Here is a 20013-nt window from a genome sequence, read left to right as displayed (position 1 = left end):
CCACACCTGGAGATGCTGGAGAATGAGAATCAAGCTATGGGTTTGTGCAAACAATCTTTTTTGCACCCTTATTTCTCACTACTTCTCCTGCTTGCTCTGAGGACCTCACAATGTTCTGAAGTTCATTTTTTGAATATTAATATCTCACCTGCCAACAACACGCAGATATCTCACAATTAAGGTCAGCTCTGCACCAGACTGTTTTCACAGAACCACAGAACACTCTGAGATGGGAGGGACGTCTAAAAGCCCTCTGCTCCCACTCCCTACAATGAACAGAGCTCCATCAGCGCTCAGAGCCCCTCCAGCCTGACCTGATGTCTCCAGGGATGGGGCACCACCTCTCTGGGCAACCCGTGCCAGTTTTGCAGATCTGACTCAAACACAACGCCCTCTGCAATGAGAATCTGATGTCAGATGAGGCACTAAAGTGGATGGTGCTACAGCAGACATGCTGCTGACTTCAGAGCTGAAGAAGTTGGCCGAAGGTATCCCAGGAAAAACACATGTTTACTAACACAGAACAGGCCTCGCTTTAATCTTCCTCACACTTCTGATGTACCACAGCATTCCAGTTTGCCAAAATAATTGTCGAGCTTCGTATGACTAACTGATCATTATAGGGAGAAAGAATTAAGATTGTTGTTGGGTTTCGTTTGGTTTTTCCCAGGCAGAGGGGAGAGGCTCTGGACAAAAGGAGATGCCTGGTTGGTTGGTCAACCACAGGGCACTCGAGGTTGGCAGGGACCTCTGGAGGTCACCTTGTCCAAGTCTCCTGCTCAGACAGGGCCACCTGCAGCCAGCTGCCCTGGGCCACATCCAGCAGCTTTCTCTTACCTTCAGCTTTTGGGCTTCTCCCCTAACTTTCAGCAGCTCTGTGATGGAGTCCACAAAACCCTGGTAATGGAAGTTACACATTTTCTCAATCTCCCGATCGTGGTTTCTGATTCGTGCTTCCAATTTTTCCATGAAACGACCGTGTTCCTCTCCATCGTAAACAGACCTAAAAAAGAAGATGCCACCGTGAGTCAGGACTCCAAAACCTGTTAGCATCATTACTGACAAGAAATAGCCAGAATCCAATCTGTAAAAAAAAAAAAAAAAAATTATTAAAGAGGAGAGGGAAGCTACAAAGGAAAAGTATCAGCTCTACAGCTGCCAAATCTCATTCCCCTTCCTATCCCTAAGCTTCAACAGCACGGTTCTGCTTTGGAATAAAGGCAAAAAGAGACGCAGCTTCCTAAAACTACACGTGCCACCACGGTACTCCGCTATTCCTTGCAGCTTAGCAGAGCTCTGCTGGTGAAAGGCAAAAGCTGGAGACAGAGTGCCATCTAGTGCTGCCCCACAGCAGTGGAGCTCAGGGTGCTCACAGTGCACGGCCACAAACATAACGTGGAGATGACAACTCGTGCAACAGGCAAACTCCATCTGTTAGGGGCTACAAGGTCTACCTGGGCCTCCTCCAGACTGAGCCATCCCATCTCCTCAGCTGCTCCCCATAAGAGCTGTGCTCCAGACCCCTCACAGCTCCACTGCCCTTCTCTGCACACAGAGCCTCAATGCCTTTCTCATAGTGACGGACCCAGCAGCTCAGAAGACACGAGAAGGTGACCCACACACAAGTTTCAACACTTTGAACGTATGCAGTTTCACTCAGAGGGTGGTGAGGCACTGAACAGGTTGCCCAAGGAGGCTGTGGATGCCCCATCCCTGCAGGAATTCAAGGCCAGGCTGGATGTGGCTCTGGGCAACCTGGGCTGCTGGTTGGTGACCCTGCACACAGCAGGGGGTTGGAACTGGATGATCACTGTGGTCCTTTGCAACCCAGGCCATTCTGTCACTCTACGAGAGGCTCTGTCCCACCACATTCATGGCAGCAATGACCCCACGATGGAAGGCTGTGCTCGTTGACACATCCCTCTGGTTTGCATTTCTGAACTATGTTGGCTAAATAAAACCATTGAAGAAGACTTGGAAAAGCTCCTGGATCGTATCGTGAGGTTTTGCAATTTCTGCACACGCGTTAGAACTCCACTTTGGTTTTACCAAAAGGTCAACTGGAAAAATCTTTCCAGGATATCCATCATGGGCAAACGCCTCCATGAGAGCAAAGGTCCCAGCATGGCCTCATGTTACTGCAGTGTTCATCTGAAAATAGGGATGGATATTAGGGAAAATGTCATTGTGGGAAGAGCGGTTGGGCACAGGGTGCCCAGGGAGTGTAGGGTCACCAACCATGGAGGTGTTCCAGAACCACGAGGATGAGGCATTGGAGGATGTGCTCAGTGGGCATGGTGGGGTGGGTTGGGCTTGGGGAGGCACTGAACACAAAGTGGAGCACAACAGGTCTCCTCTGACCCCAGGAAGCACTTCTGTGCACCTTCACCCACCGCAATCACCGCTCCCAGTGCTCAGCACTAAGACTTCTGGTTTATTTACAAGACTGACTGTTGGTTTGGCAAGGAAGGACCCAGTGAGGAGAGCCCAGCGTGGGGCCTTGAGGTGCTGCGGGGCTGGATGGACCCAGAGGGGCTCCATCCTCAGCCAGGTTGGGGTCCTGTGATAAGGTGGCAACACCACATGCCCCAAACGCATTGCAAGAACACCCCAGGAGCTTCAAGTTACTGCACATACATTAATTAACAGCAGGAAATCTTTAGGAACTAACTCTGGAGGTCTTTCCTGCATCTCTCAGGCTCAGCCATTATCCAGAGGAGCTCCAGGCAGTTTTGGAGAACGAGAAGCTACAAGGCTGACCCTGCAACCTCGCTCCCAACAAGAGCCGCCCGCCGCGTGGCTGCAGGACAGCGACTCCCAAGTAACCTAAATAAATTCAGCTGCAAGTACAGAGGAGGGAAATCTCCAGAGGCAAAATAAAAGAGATCTGGAACAATGCAAGGAGGACATTCTGGGGACAGTGGAACCGAAGGGACTTGCTTTTGTTTTCAATTAATAAGTGGAACAAATTCCTGAGTCTGTTGTGGACTTCAATTTTTTTCAGCCGTCCTCTCCCCCCTTTAAACTTGTGTAGTGGTTTTCATCCCTCAGAAACATTTTCTTCTCATTAAGCTACATAAAAGCATTAACAGTTTGTTTAATCTTATTCTAACTTTTATAATAAACAAATTAACTACTGAGCAAAGAAAAAAAAAAGAAAAAAAATAGAACCAAGAGTGGTGCAACAACTCCACGGCAAAGAGGTCAAAGGAAGTTTGCAGGGCTGATATCTGCACTGTTAGCAGCATCCCATCGCCACACAGCCCTGGAGCAGGGCTTAAGGGCACCACCGAATGCCATGACATGGCAGGACAACCCTGGTTAGCAGCAGGGAAGTCGGTATCAGCACGGCTGCAGGCTGGACCAGGCTCTCCCAGCTCTTTGGGAGGATGGTGGTACAGAAAGCAACCGTAAACCACACACGTGCACAAGTCACAAAGCATCCGAATGCATCCCCAAACGATGCTGCTGCTTGTCAGTGACTGGGATCAACCAGAAGGGGCTTTTCAACAACGATTCCACACAAATTTCTTCTGGGCCTGCTTTCCTTCAGTGGTTTCATTAGCAAATTGGAAAATGTAAGGCAGGCTGTGCTTCTGAAAGACGTCGGTGACACTAAACGGAGGGGAGTCAAAGCCTGCTGGGAGGCAGCAGTCCCTGAGGGGCTGGCAGAGGGAGCAGAGCTCAGGAAATGTTGGTGCTAAAGGACCGTGGCAGAATGGAGGCAGCTCATGTGGGACACAGCCTCCATGCAGCTGATGGAACGGCGTTCAGAACTGCTGGAGAGGAAACAGGGAGGTGTGGGAGAAGTCCATTGGGTTTCCCCAAAAACAACGGGTCTGACCAGCTGTATGGAGAGAACTCACATGAGCTCAACACATGAGTACAACACAGCAAAATGCAAGGTTTGGCACTTGGGCTGGAGGAATTCCAGGCATCCATACAGACTGGAAGGAAAGGAGCAGTCCTTGAGAGCAGCCCTGCAGAGAAGGAGCTGGGGGTCTTGGTGGATGGAAAACTGAACATGAGCCAGCAGTGTGCCCTTGCAGCTCGGAAAGCAAATGGGATCCTGGACTCCATCAGAAGAGGGGTGGCCAGCAGGGACAGGGAGGTGATTGTCCCCCTCTGCTCTGCTCTTGTGAGGCTCCATCTGCAGTGCTGTGTCCAGGTCTGGAGTCCCCAGTACAAGAAGGACAGAGAGCTGTTGGAGAGGGTCCAGAGGAACCACAAAGATGAGCAGGGGGCTGCAGCACCTCCCTATGAAGACAGGCTGAGGGAGCTGGGCTTGTTCAGCCTGGAGAAGAGAAGGCTGCATGGTGACCTCATTGCAGCCTTTTAGTACCTAAAGGGAGCCTACAAACAGGAGGGGAGTCAGCTCTTCAAAAGGGTAGATAACAGCACGACAAGGGGAAATGGTTTTAAATTGAGGAGGGGAGATTGAGGTTGGATGTGAGGGGGAAGTTCTTTCCAGAGAGAGTGGTGAGGTGCTGGAACAGCTGCCCAGAGAGGCTGTGGATGCCCCGTCCATCCCTCGAGGTGTTCAAGGTCAGGTTGTCTGGGGCCCTGGGCAGCCTGGGCTGGTATGAAATGTGGAGGTTGGTGGCCCTTCATGTGGTGGGAGGTTGGAGCTTGATGATCCTTGAGGTCCCTTCCAACCCAAGCCATTCTAAGTAGCTTTTTGCCATAGAATCCAGACAAAGCCTAACTAACCTCGCTGAGCTGGAACCACTCATCAGACCCTTGAAAAAGAGTCACTCACTCTGCCTTAAGCCTCTGTGATCCAAGACTGAGGGCTGAAACTCAAAATCCCTCCTTCCCCACAAATCTCAACCTCACCCCAGACTGCTGATCTCTTCTGCAGTGCTGTCACTGAAAGCTCATCCTCTTTCTAATTATAGATGCCTACTCTGGGAAACTCATCTGGAGGATGCAGACGGCAACAGCATCACCAGCAGGCAGGAAACGTGGAAGGCAGCAGAGTTTGGGATGTGTGACCACTGAAGGAAGCCCAGACTCACATTCCCGTGCAAATATTTGCGTCTGTTGAAGAGAGGAAAAACAGTAATGGGCTTAAATTGCCCAGGAGGATTAGGTTAAACATTAGACACAAGGTTCTATAATTGTAATTCCAAAATAGATCATCGGGCATGTTATGGAACTTGTTTAAATTGATCATTTCTAAGAATAAGTTAGAAAAATGTCAAGTGGGAGCAGATCAGACACATTTGCTCCTGGAGAGACCAAATACCTCCGCAGACAGGGAGAGGATGGAGTTGTAGCTTCTAGGGTTATTTATGTTTAATAGGTCTGAAGAGAAGAGCTGGAACTGTTTGGAAACCACCTGATGTTGGGCAGGAATGGGGCTTTGGGCACCATATCTCTCCCAGTTTTTACAAAGACTTCAAAGCACCCAAATCCACTTTCACTGATGGTGAAAGGACAAATTCCCATTTCCTTCATTTGTACGAGATCAAGTCTTTGGTATTAAAATGCTCTAAAGCCTTCTCAGATGTTCACTTACAACAATAAAGACTTCCAGACTATACATTGGAAAAATGGAGCCACCGTAAAGCCACAGCCATCTCCGGGGTTGAACACAGCTGTTCTGTGCCAGCAAGATCCTGAAGAAAATGACAAATAACTACCCTAATTGAAAATATAATGGAACAACTTGGTTATAACGTCCCTATTACAGAACAAACTTCGGATGATGAAAGGCATGAAGAGGGAGAGCTTGAAGCAATTAACGTTCGGCCTTGAGAAGAGCCAGGAAATGTAAGGAGCAACCCCAGGCAGGCGAGCCAGAACAGCTCCAGCAAACACGAATGCCCCCAGCTGAGGAGAGTATGGAGAGAACTGGCCACGAGCAGAGCTTTTAACTTCTCTCCTTTTTTTCAAGTGAGCACAATGGAAACAATTCCCCCAAGAACAAAAGCGATGCGTCAGCAGGCCCTGCTCTCTCAAGCTCTTTCAAGTTGGAAGGACAGTTGATTCGCACCATGTGTAGGATAGGAATGCTAGCTAGAACCAAGTGAGATAAATTTCAGCCCGTCCAAGCTGGTTAACATTAAGGCAGAGATGAATCATCTTTACGACGCCTGTAAACAAGATGGTTTAAAAAAAGGGAGAAATGTAACGATACGCCCTAATCACACTTAGTTTGCAGGAATGTACAATTGTTAGGAAAAGTGTTAAAATTAGGGGGCAGACCCAAACCTGCAAGGATCAGAGGATGTGGACTTGGAGCTACAAAAATGATGTGTGTCCCCCTCCCTTCCCACAGTGGTGTGCTGGCACAGAGTGCCTACAGCAGGGACCCAACCAACACATCTGGATGTGCTGCGATGTGGGCTACCTTCTCTTGGTACCCAAAGCTGAGAAGGAAATAACAGCTCCAGGGCAGGGAACGTGCAATTCCAGAGCTATGGGATGTACCGAAAAGACATCAGAAGTTCACAGGATGGAAACAGCGCCTTGGACGTGGCAGGACACTGAGATCAGGGCAAAGTTGTTTACTATGAGAGTGGTGAGGTGCTGGAACAGCTGCCCAGAGAGGCTGTGGATGCCCCGTCCATCCCTGGAGGTGTTGAAGGCCAGGTTGTTTGGGGCCCTGGGCAGCCTGGGCTGGTATGAAATGTGGATGTTGGTGGCCCTGTATGCAGCAGGGGGGTTGGGGCTTGGTGATCCTTGAGGTCCCTTCCAACCCAACCATTCTGCAATGCTGTGATGATGATCTCTCCACTCAGCTTATACAGAAGGGAGACTAAGAGTAGACTGAATTAACAGATGCAAGCATACGCCACAAATAAACACATTTTAAAAACCCAAACAAAAAACCTTGCGCTCACAGCCAGGCCAGGTACCAGGGAGCAGCTTAATTCGGACAGGGAAGAAAAGTTTGAGAGCATAACACGACTGCAAACTTAAGCCAGACAAATTCAAAGCAGAAAGGAACATAACATTTTGGTTTGTGTTCTCCCACAGCCAACAGCAGATACCAACCAGGGAAGCAATGAAGTCATTCTCATGAGGAACTCAATGCCTTTGAGGCTTCCACATCCCTGCCAAATACATTAGGAAGATGTCCAAACCCAAATACCCTTTGAGACAGAACCCAGAGGCATCAGGAGCAATTTTAGCCCAGGATCCACACAGGTGAGAGGACGTTACCTCCACTATCAGATCATCTTCCATTGAGCACAATAAGAGGCACCACCTAAGCAGGTGCAGCAGAATAACAGGACCAGCTGTGGCATCCCTCACTCTTCTCAGCCCACTTCCTATGATTACCCCCAAGCCTGCCCCATTTTTGGGACTGCTCTGAACTTCTGCATTCCTGCAGTTTTTCCTCAGCTGAGGAGGAAGGAGCAGATATTGCAGTCTTCAATCACTCGGAAGGAGCGATGAGATGTGGTTTTGTTTATTTTGGCAGACAGTTCTACCATACATTCACACCTCAGCTCTAACAGATTAGTCCAACAAAACATCAGAAAGCACCCAAATACTGGAAAGTAATTTCACATCGTGCTGCTGACGAGCGTTTCAATTGCAGAAAGCTTGAGACTGAAAGCATGTCTTCACTTTTAGCATTTCATACACTTATTTGACCTTAGTTACACAATTCCAAGACGAGGAAGTGCTTTGCAGGGGTGGGTAACAGCACGAGTACCCAGCAGCCTGCCTACAAACACAGCATCCTTGAATCACAGCATCATTTAAGTTGGAAAAGACCTTCACGGCCATCGAGTCCAACCACATTCTGTGTATACAGTGATCTTCAAAGTCTTTTCCAACATTGGCAATGCTACAGAAGCACAGAATGGTTTGGGTTGGAAGGGACCTTTAAGATCACCTCGTTCCAACCCCCTGCTATAAGCAGGGACACCTCCCTGTACACCAGGTTGCTCACAGCCCCATCCAGCCCTGGACTTGAGTGCTTCCAGGGAGAGATGGATGATTCTATACTCTGCCATATTCAATAGCTCCGCATGCTGTGTTCACGGAGTTTTCTTGTGCAAAGGAGGCACAAAGATCAGCCAAGGGGTGCACAAAGCACACACGCACAAAAATCAGCCCCTCGTATCTCCCACAAACACCAGCCTATGGTATATTTTTTCCTGGAATCAGACACCGCCCATACAGTGCGGGGCAGTTATTCAGACTCTCCCCAGCCCTACAAAGACTTTCAAGAAGGATTTCTTCAAGGGATCACCACCAGCAGACAAAAAACAAGCAGCGGGAGCCTGCCTGCTCAGTAATTCTTGCACAGCATTGATTCTCATGGGTCAGCTTGCCTTTCAGAGTGAGATAGCTGGAGGCTCTCCTGTGATACATGGTGCAGACGCTGTTTCTCAGCTCCTCCCAGCTGTCTGGCCACAGACTGAGAAATGCCTCAGTCTGACTCAGCACTCAGACACTGAGTTGTTCTCCTTTTAAGAGCTGTTCTCCTATTCCTTTGGGAGACAGCTGCGGGACTGGGGATGTTTGTACAGTGCAGAAGACTGCTTAGTCCCAAGCAAAGACCTGTAAGAGAAGTGGCACCCAAACTGTTGGGGACAGCCAAAACAAGGCCGTGGGGTCAGCAGCACTGCAGGAGCAATGGGAGAGCACGCTCTAAGCAATCTTTCAGGCCAGCATTCATCCAAAAGCAGCACAAAGAGAACAAGTCCCATGCAAGATGCGCTGACAAGAGCTTACTGCACCAGACATGAAACAGAACAGCAGCAGCAGGCCAGTGACCAGAAGCATCTCTGTTGCCAGCAAAAACGACTTTACCAAAGGTAGCAAACAGCAAAGATGGCCCACGTGTGCAAAAGTCTCACTCCAGATACAGGGAAATAAGGATTACTGGGAAGAGGCATGGCAACATTTTGCTCTTGAACTCACATGAGGCCCAAAGGGGCTTTAAGGCAATGTGTTTGGGGAGAGACACAGCTCCGGCAGGACCTAAAAAGCCGATTATAAAATCAAAATGAAGGTCAAAAGCAGGGTCTGAAAGCCTGGCAATGTGAAGCTGTACATCCCAGGTACGGGGGCAATCTGATTTATTTCTGAGGACGTGGACATCAGCAGCGCTCCCAGGGGCCGTCTTACCTTCCCTCACAGCTCAGCAGCTTACGGAGCACATCAGAGCAGATTTGAGAAGCAGACACGCACATAGATCAAGGTAATTCAGAGCCACCGAAGGGACACAGCCCCGCTGACAGCAGCCCAAAGCCATCAGCCCGGCCCCTGGGCCAGCAGAGCTTTAAGTGGCACCGCCACCCTGTGTCACCGCAGCCGAACTGCACCGAGGCTCAGCTTCAAACAAGGCGCAATTGGCTTTTTAGCACGCAGGCAAGCCGACCAAGGGCAGCTTGGCGAGCTGGAAGGCCTCGTGTTGAACTCTGCATGCAGGGAGCCCGCAGCCAAGGGCTTCATGCTGTTGTGTGAGCCAGACGCTGCGGGTTCCCTAAGCCTCCAAGCCAGATACAGAATCAGCAAGAGCAAATTTCCCTCAGACTACTGAAACCTGAAGAGCAGAGTTACCAAAACCCATTGGGAAACACAGCATCACCTCTGTGCTGAATGCTCCATCCCTGGAGGTGTTCAAGGCCAGGCTGGATGGGCCCTGGGCAGCCTGGTGTAGTATTAGATGTCAACACATACACTGCTGGTTTCAAAAGGAACAGAACTGGGCTGTGCTTCTCACAAGGTGTAACTCTGTGCCCTGGTACTTCAAGTTACCTGGTATGTCAGCACTTTCCATCACTGTGCAGCTCCACAAATTGGTGGGACAGAGGAAAAACAGCAGGACTTGCTAAGTGCTCAACTTAAATGACAAGTATCCCATTATTTTCTAAATTTGCATGGAGATTTTTTGCTTGGTCACTTGGTTTCTTTTGCTTATGATCCTTGTGGGATTTTCATCATATAAAGGAGTATTAATATGGAAAGAAAGATTATTTCCAAGTACTGACTGAATACACCCATTTATATTTCTAATGCACTAAATATCAGGGTGTAATGCCACTGCTGTTTTTATCTGTCCTTATGCAACAGCATTGTTGAGTATGTCAGAACTTGTCCAGCTCTGGGAAAAATACTATTCTCAGTGATGCCAGGTAGCTTTTCCACACTGTGTTTTTAGACAGGTTTCTTGCTTTCATATAGAAACAAATAGATAATGATTTAGGTGGATCTTTCAGGTTAAAGTAAGAGCTTTTGGGGGGGTTGAAGTCAGTGATCTCTAGATGTCCTTTCCAACCCCTACAATTCTGTGACTCTGTAAATGTGGAGGTTGGTGGCCCTGCCTGTGGAGGGGGGGTTGGAGCTTGATGATCCTTGAGGTCCCTTCCAATTCAGGCCATTTTACGAATAAATTGAGGTCACTGTTGCACCAGACCTCAAGTCCACACAAATTTCAGCCCCCTGCCAAGCACACAGATAACAGCCAGCTGTATCCAAATCAGAAAACCTGGTTTGGCACCAAGCACTGCAGCACTGGCAGGGTGGGCTTTGGGGTGTTGGAGCCAGCATGGGCAATGCAGCACTTGGATGGACAGAGCATGGTCAGGCAGATGGATTTCATCTTTGTAGGTCTTTTCCAAAGCCATTCTAATTGCATCGCCTCCATGATTCCTCATTCCACCTCAGCAGAATCAAAGAATTGAGTTTGAAGGGACCTTTCAAGGCCAGCTGGTCCCACTCCCTGTGATGAATTGGGATACCCACAGCTCCACCCCCCAAAATAATGGCTGTTTACGAGGGTGGATGGTGATAGGACAAGGGGAATGGTTTTAAACTGATACAAGGGAGGTTTAGGTTGGATATGAGGAGGAAGTTTTTCACCCAGAGTGTGGTGAGGCACTGAACAGGTTGCTGTGGATGCCCCATCCCTGGAGGCATTCAAGGCCAGGCTGGATGTGGCTCTGGGCAGCCTGGGCTGCTGGTTGGTGACCTGCACACAGCAGGGGGTTGGGACTGGATGAGCATTACGGTTCTTTTCAACCCAGGCCATTCTATGATTCTATGAAATTCAACAGCTTCCAGCCAACGGAGCAGCTTCAGCACAGGAGAACCCCAGTCATAACAGGCTGTCCTGGTATTTATTTCCTAAAATGGAGCTGTTATAATGAGCCCAAGCTGCCCACACCGCCTGTACAGGTAAAGGTACAAGAGCCCATGTGCAAGGCTGAGCAGCACCAGGCAAGGGCTGGGGAAACTACAGCCATCCCAGGCCACACACACACCATTACACAGCCCAAAAACCCATGCCCAAGTTGTTCAAAGGGTCTCATCCTTTCTTCTCGCCCTGTTTGCAGGAGCCCATTGCCAACAATTGTTCTCAGCAGCGGGGAAATTCCCTCGTGTGCTCCCAAAGGCAGTGGTTGCTCATGAGCTACCCAAACTCATCTCCCACCAGCTGTCCCCATCTGATGGCAATTGTCACAACGGGGCTGAGTCATACTTACACCATCCTCCTCCTCCTCCTCCTCCTCCTCTTCCTCCTCGACATGGAGACATTTCTCGATTCCAAACAACATGCTAATTACAATTAATTGCAGTGAACTGCAATTGGGCTTTTTCTTAACTGGCAACAAACCAATTCACGATGCATGAAGACAGCTTCAACTGTAACCAAGGGGCTTGGGGAGAAGAGAAACCAAAGCAGCAGCGCTGGCTGATTTAAGATTTAAGATTTATGATTTAAGAACACAGTTCTCCATCACTTCAGTAGTGCAATGGCAGTAGGATAGCACAGGGAAAATTAGGTAAATGAACATTTGCACACAGAAATTAAGACAGAATGGTGTGCCTATATATGTAACATCTACATAGAAATAAGGGCCAAAAGAGGTCATTATTATAGGAGACCAATCACAGAGAGAGAAGCAAAGGGAAGGTGACTTTTGTTGCACACGTCAGCCTTTGTGCAGATGCATTGAGACCCATGTTTCAGCAGCAGAGCAATGCAGAACAATATTGGCTCCTCTCCAATATCCAAAAGTAAGAGATAGCCAAAGCCACAGCCACACAAATCAGGTCCCCAGCTGACATACGTCTTTCTGCATATAAAGGACAGGGAAAAGAAACAGGTCACCAAGAGACAAAAACAGTGATAATCCTACAGCACACAGTCTCACACCTCAGCCAAGAATCTCACTGTGCAAACAGAGCCAGTTGTTACTGCAAGGGTCACACAGCCCTGTGATAAGGGCGTTGTGCTGAGCAGTCCTTTGCTTGCAAGCCCAGCAAAGCAAACACGGTGACTCAAATGGAACAGCTGCAGCTCAGGAAGATCCTGAACCTCTTCAATACATGAAGGGAAAGAGTTTTTAGATTAATAACAAGAGATATGTCCTCTTGAAGGACCTGCAGTGAGAGATTTGACCCTCCTGACGACTGGAAGTGATGCAGAGGCTGTAAAATAATTCGGGACACCCACAGGCTGTATGCTGCCCACACACAGATGTGTCCCATGAGATTTGGCCACAGTTCCTTCAGCAGAAAGGCAGTTCCACGACTGCACCACTCCTCCTCATCTCAGCCAAGCAACAGTTCTGCAGTTTGCCACTTGATGGCACCAAAGGAAACCCTAAATTTTCATCCGCTGACAACATTTAGAAATGGTGAAGGGCTAAATCCCTAGAAAAGGTTAAACACAATATATATAAAAACACACACACAGAAGATTGTTTCCTAGAGTGTAATATTCCTATCCACTATAGGGAGAGCAGAAGGAGCCAACAAGGAGTCCAAAGACCAACCATGGCAGGCTCTATGACCAGGAAAAACGAGGCAGAGCCAACCTTGAGCAGGAGGTGAGCACAGCACCAAGGTACTGGGTCACCATCCCTGGAGGTGATCCAGAACCATGGAGATGTGGCAGTGAGGGACGTGGTCAGTGAACACGGTGGGATGGGTTGGAGATCTTTGAGGTCACTTTCAACCTTACTGATAACACAATCCATAGAATCATAGAACACAGAATGGCCTGGGTTGAAAACGACCACAATGATCATCTGGTTTCAACCCCCTGCTATGTGCAGGTCACCAACCAGCAGCCCAGGCTGCCCAGAGCCACATCCAGCCTGGCCTTGAATGCCTCCAGGGATGGGGCATCCACAGCCTCCTTGGGCAACCTGTTCCAGTGCTTCACCACCCTCTGGTGAAAAACTTCCTCCTGATATCCAACCTAAACCTCCCCTGTCTCAGTTTAAAACCATTCCCCTTGTCCTATCACCATCCACCCTCACAAACAGCCGTTCCCCCTCTCCTGTTCATACACTCCCTTCAAGTACTGGAAGGCTGCAATGAGGTCTCCCCAGAGCCTTCTCTTCTCCGAGCTGAACAAGCCCAGTTCCCTCAACCTTTCTCCATAGGAGAGCTGCTCCAGCCCTTCCCACAGGTTCCTCCCTCAGCACACAAAAGAAGGACCAGGTTCTCCAATGGAGAGACCCACCTAAATATTCAGTCACTGCTTTCCCCAGAGCACCTGTGTGGTTGAAACGAACTGGCAACGAAAGGGAAAGTTGGAAAAGAATTCATAATTTTTTTAAAAAAAGCACAGATCTGAGTTTGTTTTAAAAGCACATCATGTTTCAGAAAACATATCACAGAATCACAGAATGGCCCAGGTTGGAAGGGATCTCAAGGATCATGAAGCTCCAACCTCCCACCACAGGCAGGACCACCAACCTCCACATTTCATACCAGCCCAGGCTGCCCAGGGCCCCATCCAACCTGGCCTTCAACACCTCCAGGGATGGATGGGGCATCCACAGCCTCTCTGGGTAGCCTGTATCCACCTGGGATATGTTTCTACTTGTGCCATGTACCTGAGAAACAGGCACTCGCTGGTTCTTTAAAAGGATTTAGTAAGAAGTGCCAGACTGAGAAACGGGCGTGAAGATTTTACCTCCAATTTATGTCTGCTGTTATTAGATTAGACAGCTTGCTGTGTTACAGCTTAATGAAAAACCCATGCTGAAAGTTAAAACCCAAAATACAAAGCAAACTTGTTCTGTGCGATGGACAGAGAGAGCCACAGCCATTCATCTTCAGTGTCATACATCAGCCAGGACAGCCAGAGAAACGAAGCTTCTTGTAGAAGCAAAAAGAAGAAACCGTAGGGACAGATTAGCTTTACCACAAAGAGTGCTCTGTGGATTCCTGCTCAGTGAGGGCATGAAGGCTGTGCTCAAACAGCACAGCTGTGCTCATCTGGGAACTGGGGATACACGTCCCATGTGCTGTGCAGTGGGACAGTGTTGGAACCCACAACTACAAGGAGAACTTCAGAGCCAGTCCGGTGTGCTGACACTGTTAATAGATAGAAAACACCACCCTGTGTATAAACAGGGGATGCTGATTTTCACTTGCAAGGTGCACAGAAAATAAGAGGGATGCAGAAGCAGTCAGACTCCCGTGTGGTAAAATCATCCTCAGGGGTTGGATGATGACATAACTGGTTTGCAGGGATCTGCTTTAGGGTTTTGAGGTTTTCCCTCAAGGGTAATGCTCGTAGCAGAACTCCTTTGCTGCTTGATGTTTGTGTGGTGGCACTGCTGATGCAGCAGATCTATATGGAAAACTGGAAAAGAAAGGGCAAGTTGAGAGGGATTCAGAAATACTGATTCAAAGCTCAAGGAAGGAAGGTTTAGATTGGAGTGGAGAGGTGCTGGAACAGCTGCCCAGAGAGGCTGTGGATGGAGGTGTTGAAGGCCAGGTTGGATGGGGCCCTGGGCAGCCTGGGCAGCTCTGAAATGTGGAGGTTGGTGGCCCTGCATGTGGCAGGGAGTTGGAGCTTCGTGGTCCTTGAAGTCCCTTCCAACCCTGGCCATTCTGTGATTCTGTGAGAACCGATGGCAGGCAAATCCCCCCCCGGAGCAAGGCACAGCTTTGCTAGCACTAAGAGCAATCTGCTTGTAATAAAGAATCAAGAGAGAAAATGAATTTTCCATCACAGCATCTTCTACAGTGACGCTCATCTCAACCTGAAGCTGTACTCAAGCTCAAGCAAAGGTCACAGCCTTTATTCAGGAATATACGATCTGCATTGTGCAAAGCTCAGAGAAGATAAATTAATAGTTCCTTCAGCCTTTAAAAAAAAAAAACAAAAAAAGAACCCTATCAACACTGCCAAGGAAAGCAGAGTGCTGTGAAGGGAAGCTGAAGGCCGGCACAGGGAATGCTGCAGTAGGCATCTGTCCATCAGCTTCCACGTTCAGACCACCCTTCTCAAAGATGCAGCACAGCATTCCAGGTCAACAAACCATTCAGATTTAACATCCACCTCCCTCCTGCTGAGCTGCATCGACTCTCACACCTCTATGGAGGGAGTGGGCTCCACCACACCGATGGCAGTGGTGTGAATTGGGTCTGAACTGAGCCTGGAGCTGCATAAAGCACGGCCACTCAGCATTCCATAACAACCTGCGGATGGATTTTTGCACTCCTTACACCCAACAGCCCAATCAACAAAGCACTTGATGACTCTATAGATCGCCCATGAAGACTGGAAAAGACCTCCAACATCAACACAGACCTCAGTGCTTCCCCCCCATGCAATAGATATCAGAAACAGTCATTTCAGAATGCAAGCAGCTCAGGCTGGTTGTTTTTGTTTTTGTTTTTTAAGTGCTTTCAACAAAAATAAATCCTAATAGCCCCAAATGATGGTACCTCACGTATAAGGGTTCCTAGAGAGTTTTTAGGCTCCAGTACTGTGTGCTGCTCCACATACAGCTATCACTGCAGCTGAACAAAGCAACTCTCTGCAGCTATTTAGGACAGGAAGCAAAGGGTGCTGTGTCCAACTGATAGTGCAAAAGGAATTTTAAAAAGGCAACGTGTAACGTCTCAGGCCTAGGGCCAATTTGCTTCAAAGGATCCCAGTGTCCCCAGTGGGAAAATTAAGAAGAAAAAGCAGACACGTAGAAAACAAAGAAGTGATGCACGGAGCTCTGACACTCATCCCTCACCCACAGCAGGAGGCAGCCGCAATGGGTCAGCTGTCAGTTCACTGACAGAGCTCAGAGACCGAAATCATTATCACAGACACATAGGATGACTTGGGTTGGAAGGGACCTCCCAGCCCTCCCAGCCCCACTCCATGCAGCCCTCCAGCAGCTCAGGCTGCCCAGGGCCCCATCCATGGCCTTGGGCACCTCCAGGGCTGGGGCATCCTCATGCTGATGGAAGCACATGGATCCAGAGAAGGGCCAAAAGATGATCAGAGGGCTGGAGCACCTCCCCTGTGAAGATGGGCTGAAGGAGCTGGACTTGCTCAGCCTGGAGAAAGCTCTGGAGAGACCTCATTGCAGCCTTCCAGTACCTAAATGGAGCTTATAAACAGGAGGGGAACCAACGTTTTACGTGGTTTGATAATGACAAGGCAAGCGGGAATGGCTTTAAAATAAAAGAGGGGTGATTTAGAAGTGAGGAGGAAACTCTTCACTCTGAGGTGAGGCCCTGGCACTGCTGTCCAGTGTGCTGCCCTATCCCTGGAGGGACTGTAAGGCCCCTTCCAACCTTACCATTCTGTGGTTCCCTTTACACTTTTGCCTTGTCAAAATACGTGTGTCATTCAGCAGCCATTTAGAGTCCTTCCTCGAGAGGAAAAAATAAAGCCCTGACTTTTCCTGTTTGGGAAGCGGGCAGGAGGAAAAACATAGTAGTGCACTGCTTCAAGTTAAAACAAATAACAAAAAAAAAAATCCCATCAACACAGAGCAGGATGTGTAAAAATAGGGCTGCTGATTAGATGAGGACAATCGAGTGTTTATGAGTTCCACCTCCCCTGCTCAGACAGGGTTGTCCCTCTCACGCCGTGCAGCCGGCCGGCCTTCACCCAGCTCCTGCCCATACAGAAGGCTGTGGTTCCCAGCTGACATCCCATCTGAGCAGCACGTAGATCAAAACAAGCCCTGCACAGCTGCTGTGGGTGCTAAGGGACAGCCCCAGCAATGCCTTATCTGCACTATGTGCCTGATTTTGGGAGCTCTCCTTTTTGTTCATCTCCAAGCTTCCATCAGCTCCCGCATCACCTCTCACCTTCTGCATCCCATTCAGGAAAACAACAAAAATCCCCCAAAGTGCCAACCTCTTGCACACAAAAGAGATGCAGGTGACTGGGGCTGTGCATGGAGCTGACCTCGTGCTCCCTGCCCACCCCTGGGGACCGGTTATTTTCAGCTGGCTCAGATGGGGAAGCGTACGGCTGAGCAATCAACTCTGCATGGCTTCATGAGCTGCTCTAAAAATATGATCCACATTAAGGAGACTCAAAAAAAAGCACACCAAGAGCTCATTAATGAGCAGAGAAAAGTCTGTCGAAGTGAAAAACCAGCCCTCCTGCTTGTGTTTCAGGAGGGGGAAGGAGAAGGGTTTCCACAAAGAGCCTCAAGCACAGAGGTTTAAGAATCCAACCACATAAAGAAGTAAATAAGATTTCCTAGCAGAAAGAGACCACAGTACCTGAATCAAGCGGTCATGCTCACATCCAAATCCTCTGAACAAAGAGGAAACAACCTACTAGGAACTGGGAAATACTTGGAATTTTTTTTGCTATTTTAAGGATGCAAATTGTCCCAAAAATAAACATAAAAAATAAAACAAGAGCAACCCATTTGTCCTCACATTCATTAAACCATTCCATTACTAGCCTCTAACTTCCACACTAGTGACGTCCAGCCAACTGGTTGACAAGACAACCATTGCCAAACAGTTTTTGCATTCTGCAGTGTATGAGATTGTATATGGATTGCTGACAGATGCTGGAAAGGTGAGGATGAGTGCCTCGGACAACACCAAGCTCCCAAGTCACCTCCCATGTGCCACCAATCGACTGCCCAGCCATGGCCAACACCTCCAGCCAACCACGTGGTCATGGCCAATGTCTCCAGTCAACCATCCAGCCATACCCAACACCACTAATCACCCAGGCCATCCCCAACGCCACCAGTCAACCACCCAGGCCATCCCCAACGCCACCAGTCAACCACCCAGGCCATCCCCAACGCCACCAGTCAACCACCCAGGCCATCCCCAACGCCACCAGTCAACCACCCAGGCCATCCCCAACGCCACCAGTCAACCACCCAGGCCATCCCCAACGCCACCAGTCAACCACCCAGGCCATCCCCAACGCCACCAGTCAACCACCCAGGCCATCCCCAACGCCACCAGTCAACCACCCAGGCCATCCCCAACGCCACCAGTCAACCACCCAGGCCATCCCCAACGCCACCAGTCAACCACCCAGGCCATCCCCAACGCCACCAGTCAACCACCCAGGCCATCCCCAACGCCACCAGTCAACCACCCAGGCCATCCCCAACGCCACCAGTCAACCACCCAGGCCATCCCCAACGCCACCAGTCAACCACCCAGGCCATCCCCAACGCCACCAGTCAACCACCCAGGCCATCCCCAACGCCACCAGTCAACCACCCAGGCCATCCCCAACGCCACCAGTCAACCACCCAGGCCATCCCCAACACCACCAGTCAACCACCCAGGCCATACCCAACACCACCAGTCAACCACCCAGGCCATCCCCAATGTGCAGAGCAGTTCCAACTCCAGATCCACATGTTCTTCTCTGTCTCCCCACAGACGGCAGGCAAGTGGGCAATACATCTTGTATGTTACAACCTACAGATCTTGCACAGAAAACATTCCAAAATGCAATTAGCCTGAAACCAGCAGATTCTGCGCCTCTGCCAACGTCATTTTTACTGCACTGCTGATGGAGGTGGCAGGTTTTTCATGGCATTCTTCAGTGTTGGCAAGGGAATTTATCTGTTCGTAATATCCCTTCCCACCAAGAGAGTTTCTTTCAAAGACCCTGGCTATTCACACTGATAAATTCCCCCTGTGTACACCCAGTAACTGTAAAACCCAGCCCACAACACCAACACCAGCTGTGGGACTGGCTGCAAACATCCCACTGATGCAGGTATTTTGCAAGCAATGGATGAGGAGTGAGGAAAAAAAATAAAAGAATGAAAGAAATACTTTGTATTTCTCGTACATACAAACATATTTTAGTGAATAAAGTCATCCCTGGGCAACAGTTCAGTCAACCAAAAATAGGACAGATGTGTTTGTCTCCAAGTCACCATCACGAAGCAGCTCACATTTCTCATGCATGACAGAAGTTCTCATGTGCTTCTTGCATTTTCAGCCCAGCTTCCAGCACGCAGATGGGCAGATCCCAAAGCCAGGCAATCAGGGAGATAGCAGGAATTCCAGCGGGTGCTGATGGACCAGGGACAGCCTCAGCCGCTCACATTTCTTAGATAAGGAAGGAGTATCAGCCTTTTTACAGCCCTAAATTGATACGGAGGATTGAGGAAAAATATCTTTACGTGCAATGGTTGAATATATATTAAGATATATTGCACTCTTCACGTATTTGGCAAGTTTGTCCAAGAAATAATGTGAATATCATTGTTATCTGCTTTGCTTGCAAATATAAGAGTGCTAGATCGCTCAGCAGCTGGATGCCCTGTGGAAAGAGATAGTCCCCCAGGAGGATATGTCACCAAGATAGACTGTCTTTTTACATGGGCAGATACTAATGGGACAAGGGGGAATGGCTTTTAATTCAAAGAGAGGAGATTTAGGTGAGATATTAGGAGGGAATGCTTTACTTGGAGTACAGAGGCCCCAGCACTGCTGCTCAGAGTTGCAGATTCCCCATCCCTGGAGGTGCCCAAGGCCATGGATGGGGCCCTGGGCAGCCTGAGCTGCACTTCCTGCCTTTATTTCCAGCTTCCATTTGTATTTCTGTCCTTGCCCCTGCTTCCAACCTTTGCATTCCAGTTTTACCCACAAGTGTAATTAAACACGGTTGTGTTATTATTACCTCTTAAAGGTTAAAGACAGAGTGCAGCCAGGTAGCTTAACAGGCACTAAAGCAGCCACGTCCCACGTATTTTGCTCTTGTAATCCAATTATCCCTTACCATCATTATTTATAGTTTGCAATAAGAACGAAAGCACATCCTAACTAGCTCAATGAAGA

General features: G+C 49.0%; 1 protein-coding gene across 2 annotated transcripts in view; it reads right to left on the bottom strand.

Annotated features, from left to right (window-relative positions):
• EXOC6B (exocyst complex component 6B) overlaps window positions 1-20013 on the bottom strand; it is a 241993-nt gene that overhangs the window by 211868 nt on the left and 10112 nt on the right. For both annotated transcript variants that reach the window (XM_085223776.1, XM_085223777.1), the window contains exon 2: window positions 838-1003. In XM_085223776.1, coding sequence (XP_085079902.1) covers window positions 838-1003 — 166 coding nt within the window. The remainder of the gene's footprint in view (window positions 1-837; window positions 1004-20013) is intronic.

The sequence above is a fragment of the Meleagris gallopavo genome, chromosome 4 (genome assembly GCF_905368555.1).
Source record: "Meleagris gallopavo chromosome 4, MGAL_WU_HG_1.1, whole genome shotgun sequence".
NCBI classification, from domain to species: domain Eukaryota; kingdom Metazoa; phylum Chordata; class Aves; order Galliformes; family Phasianidae; genus Meleagris; species Meleagris gallopavo.
This window is presented reverse-complemented; position numbering and strand designations above follow the sequence as displayed.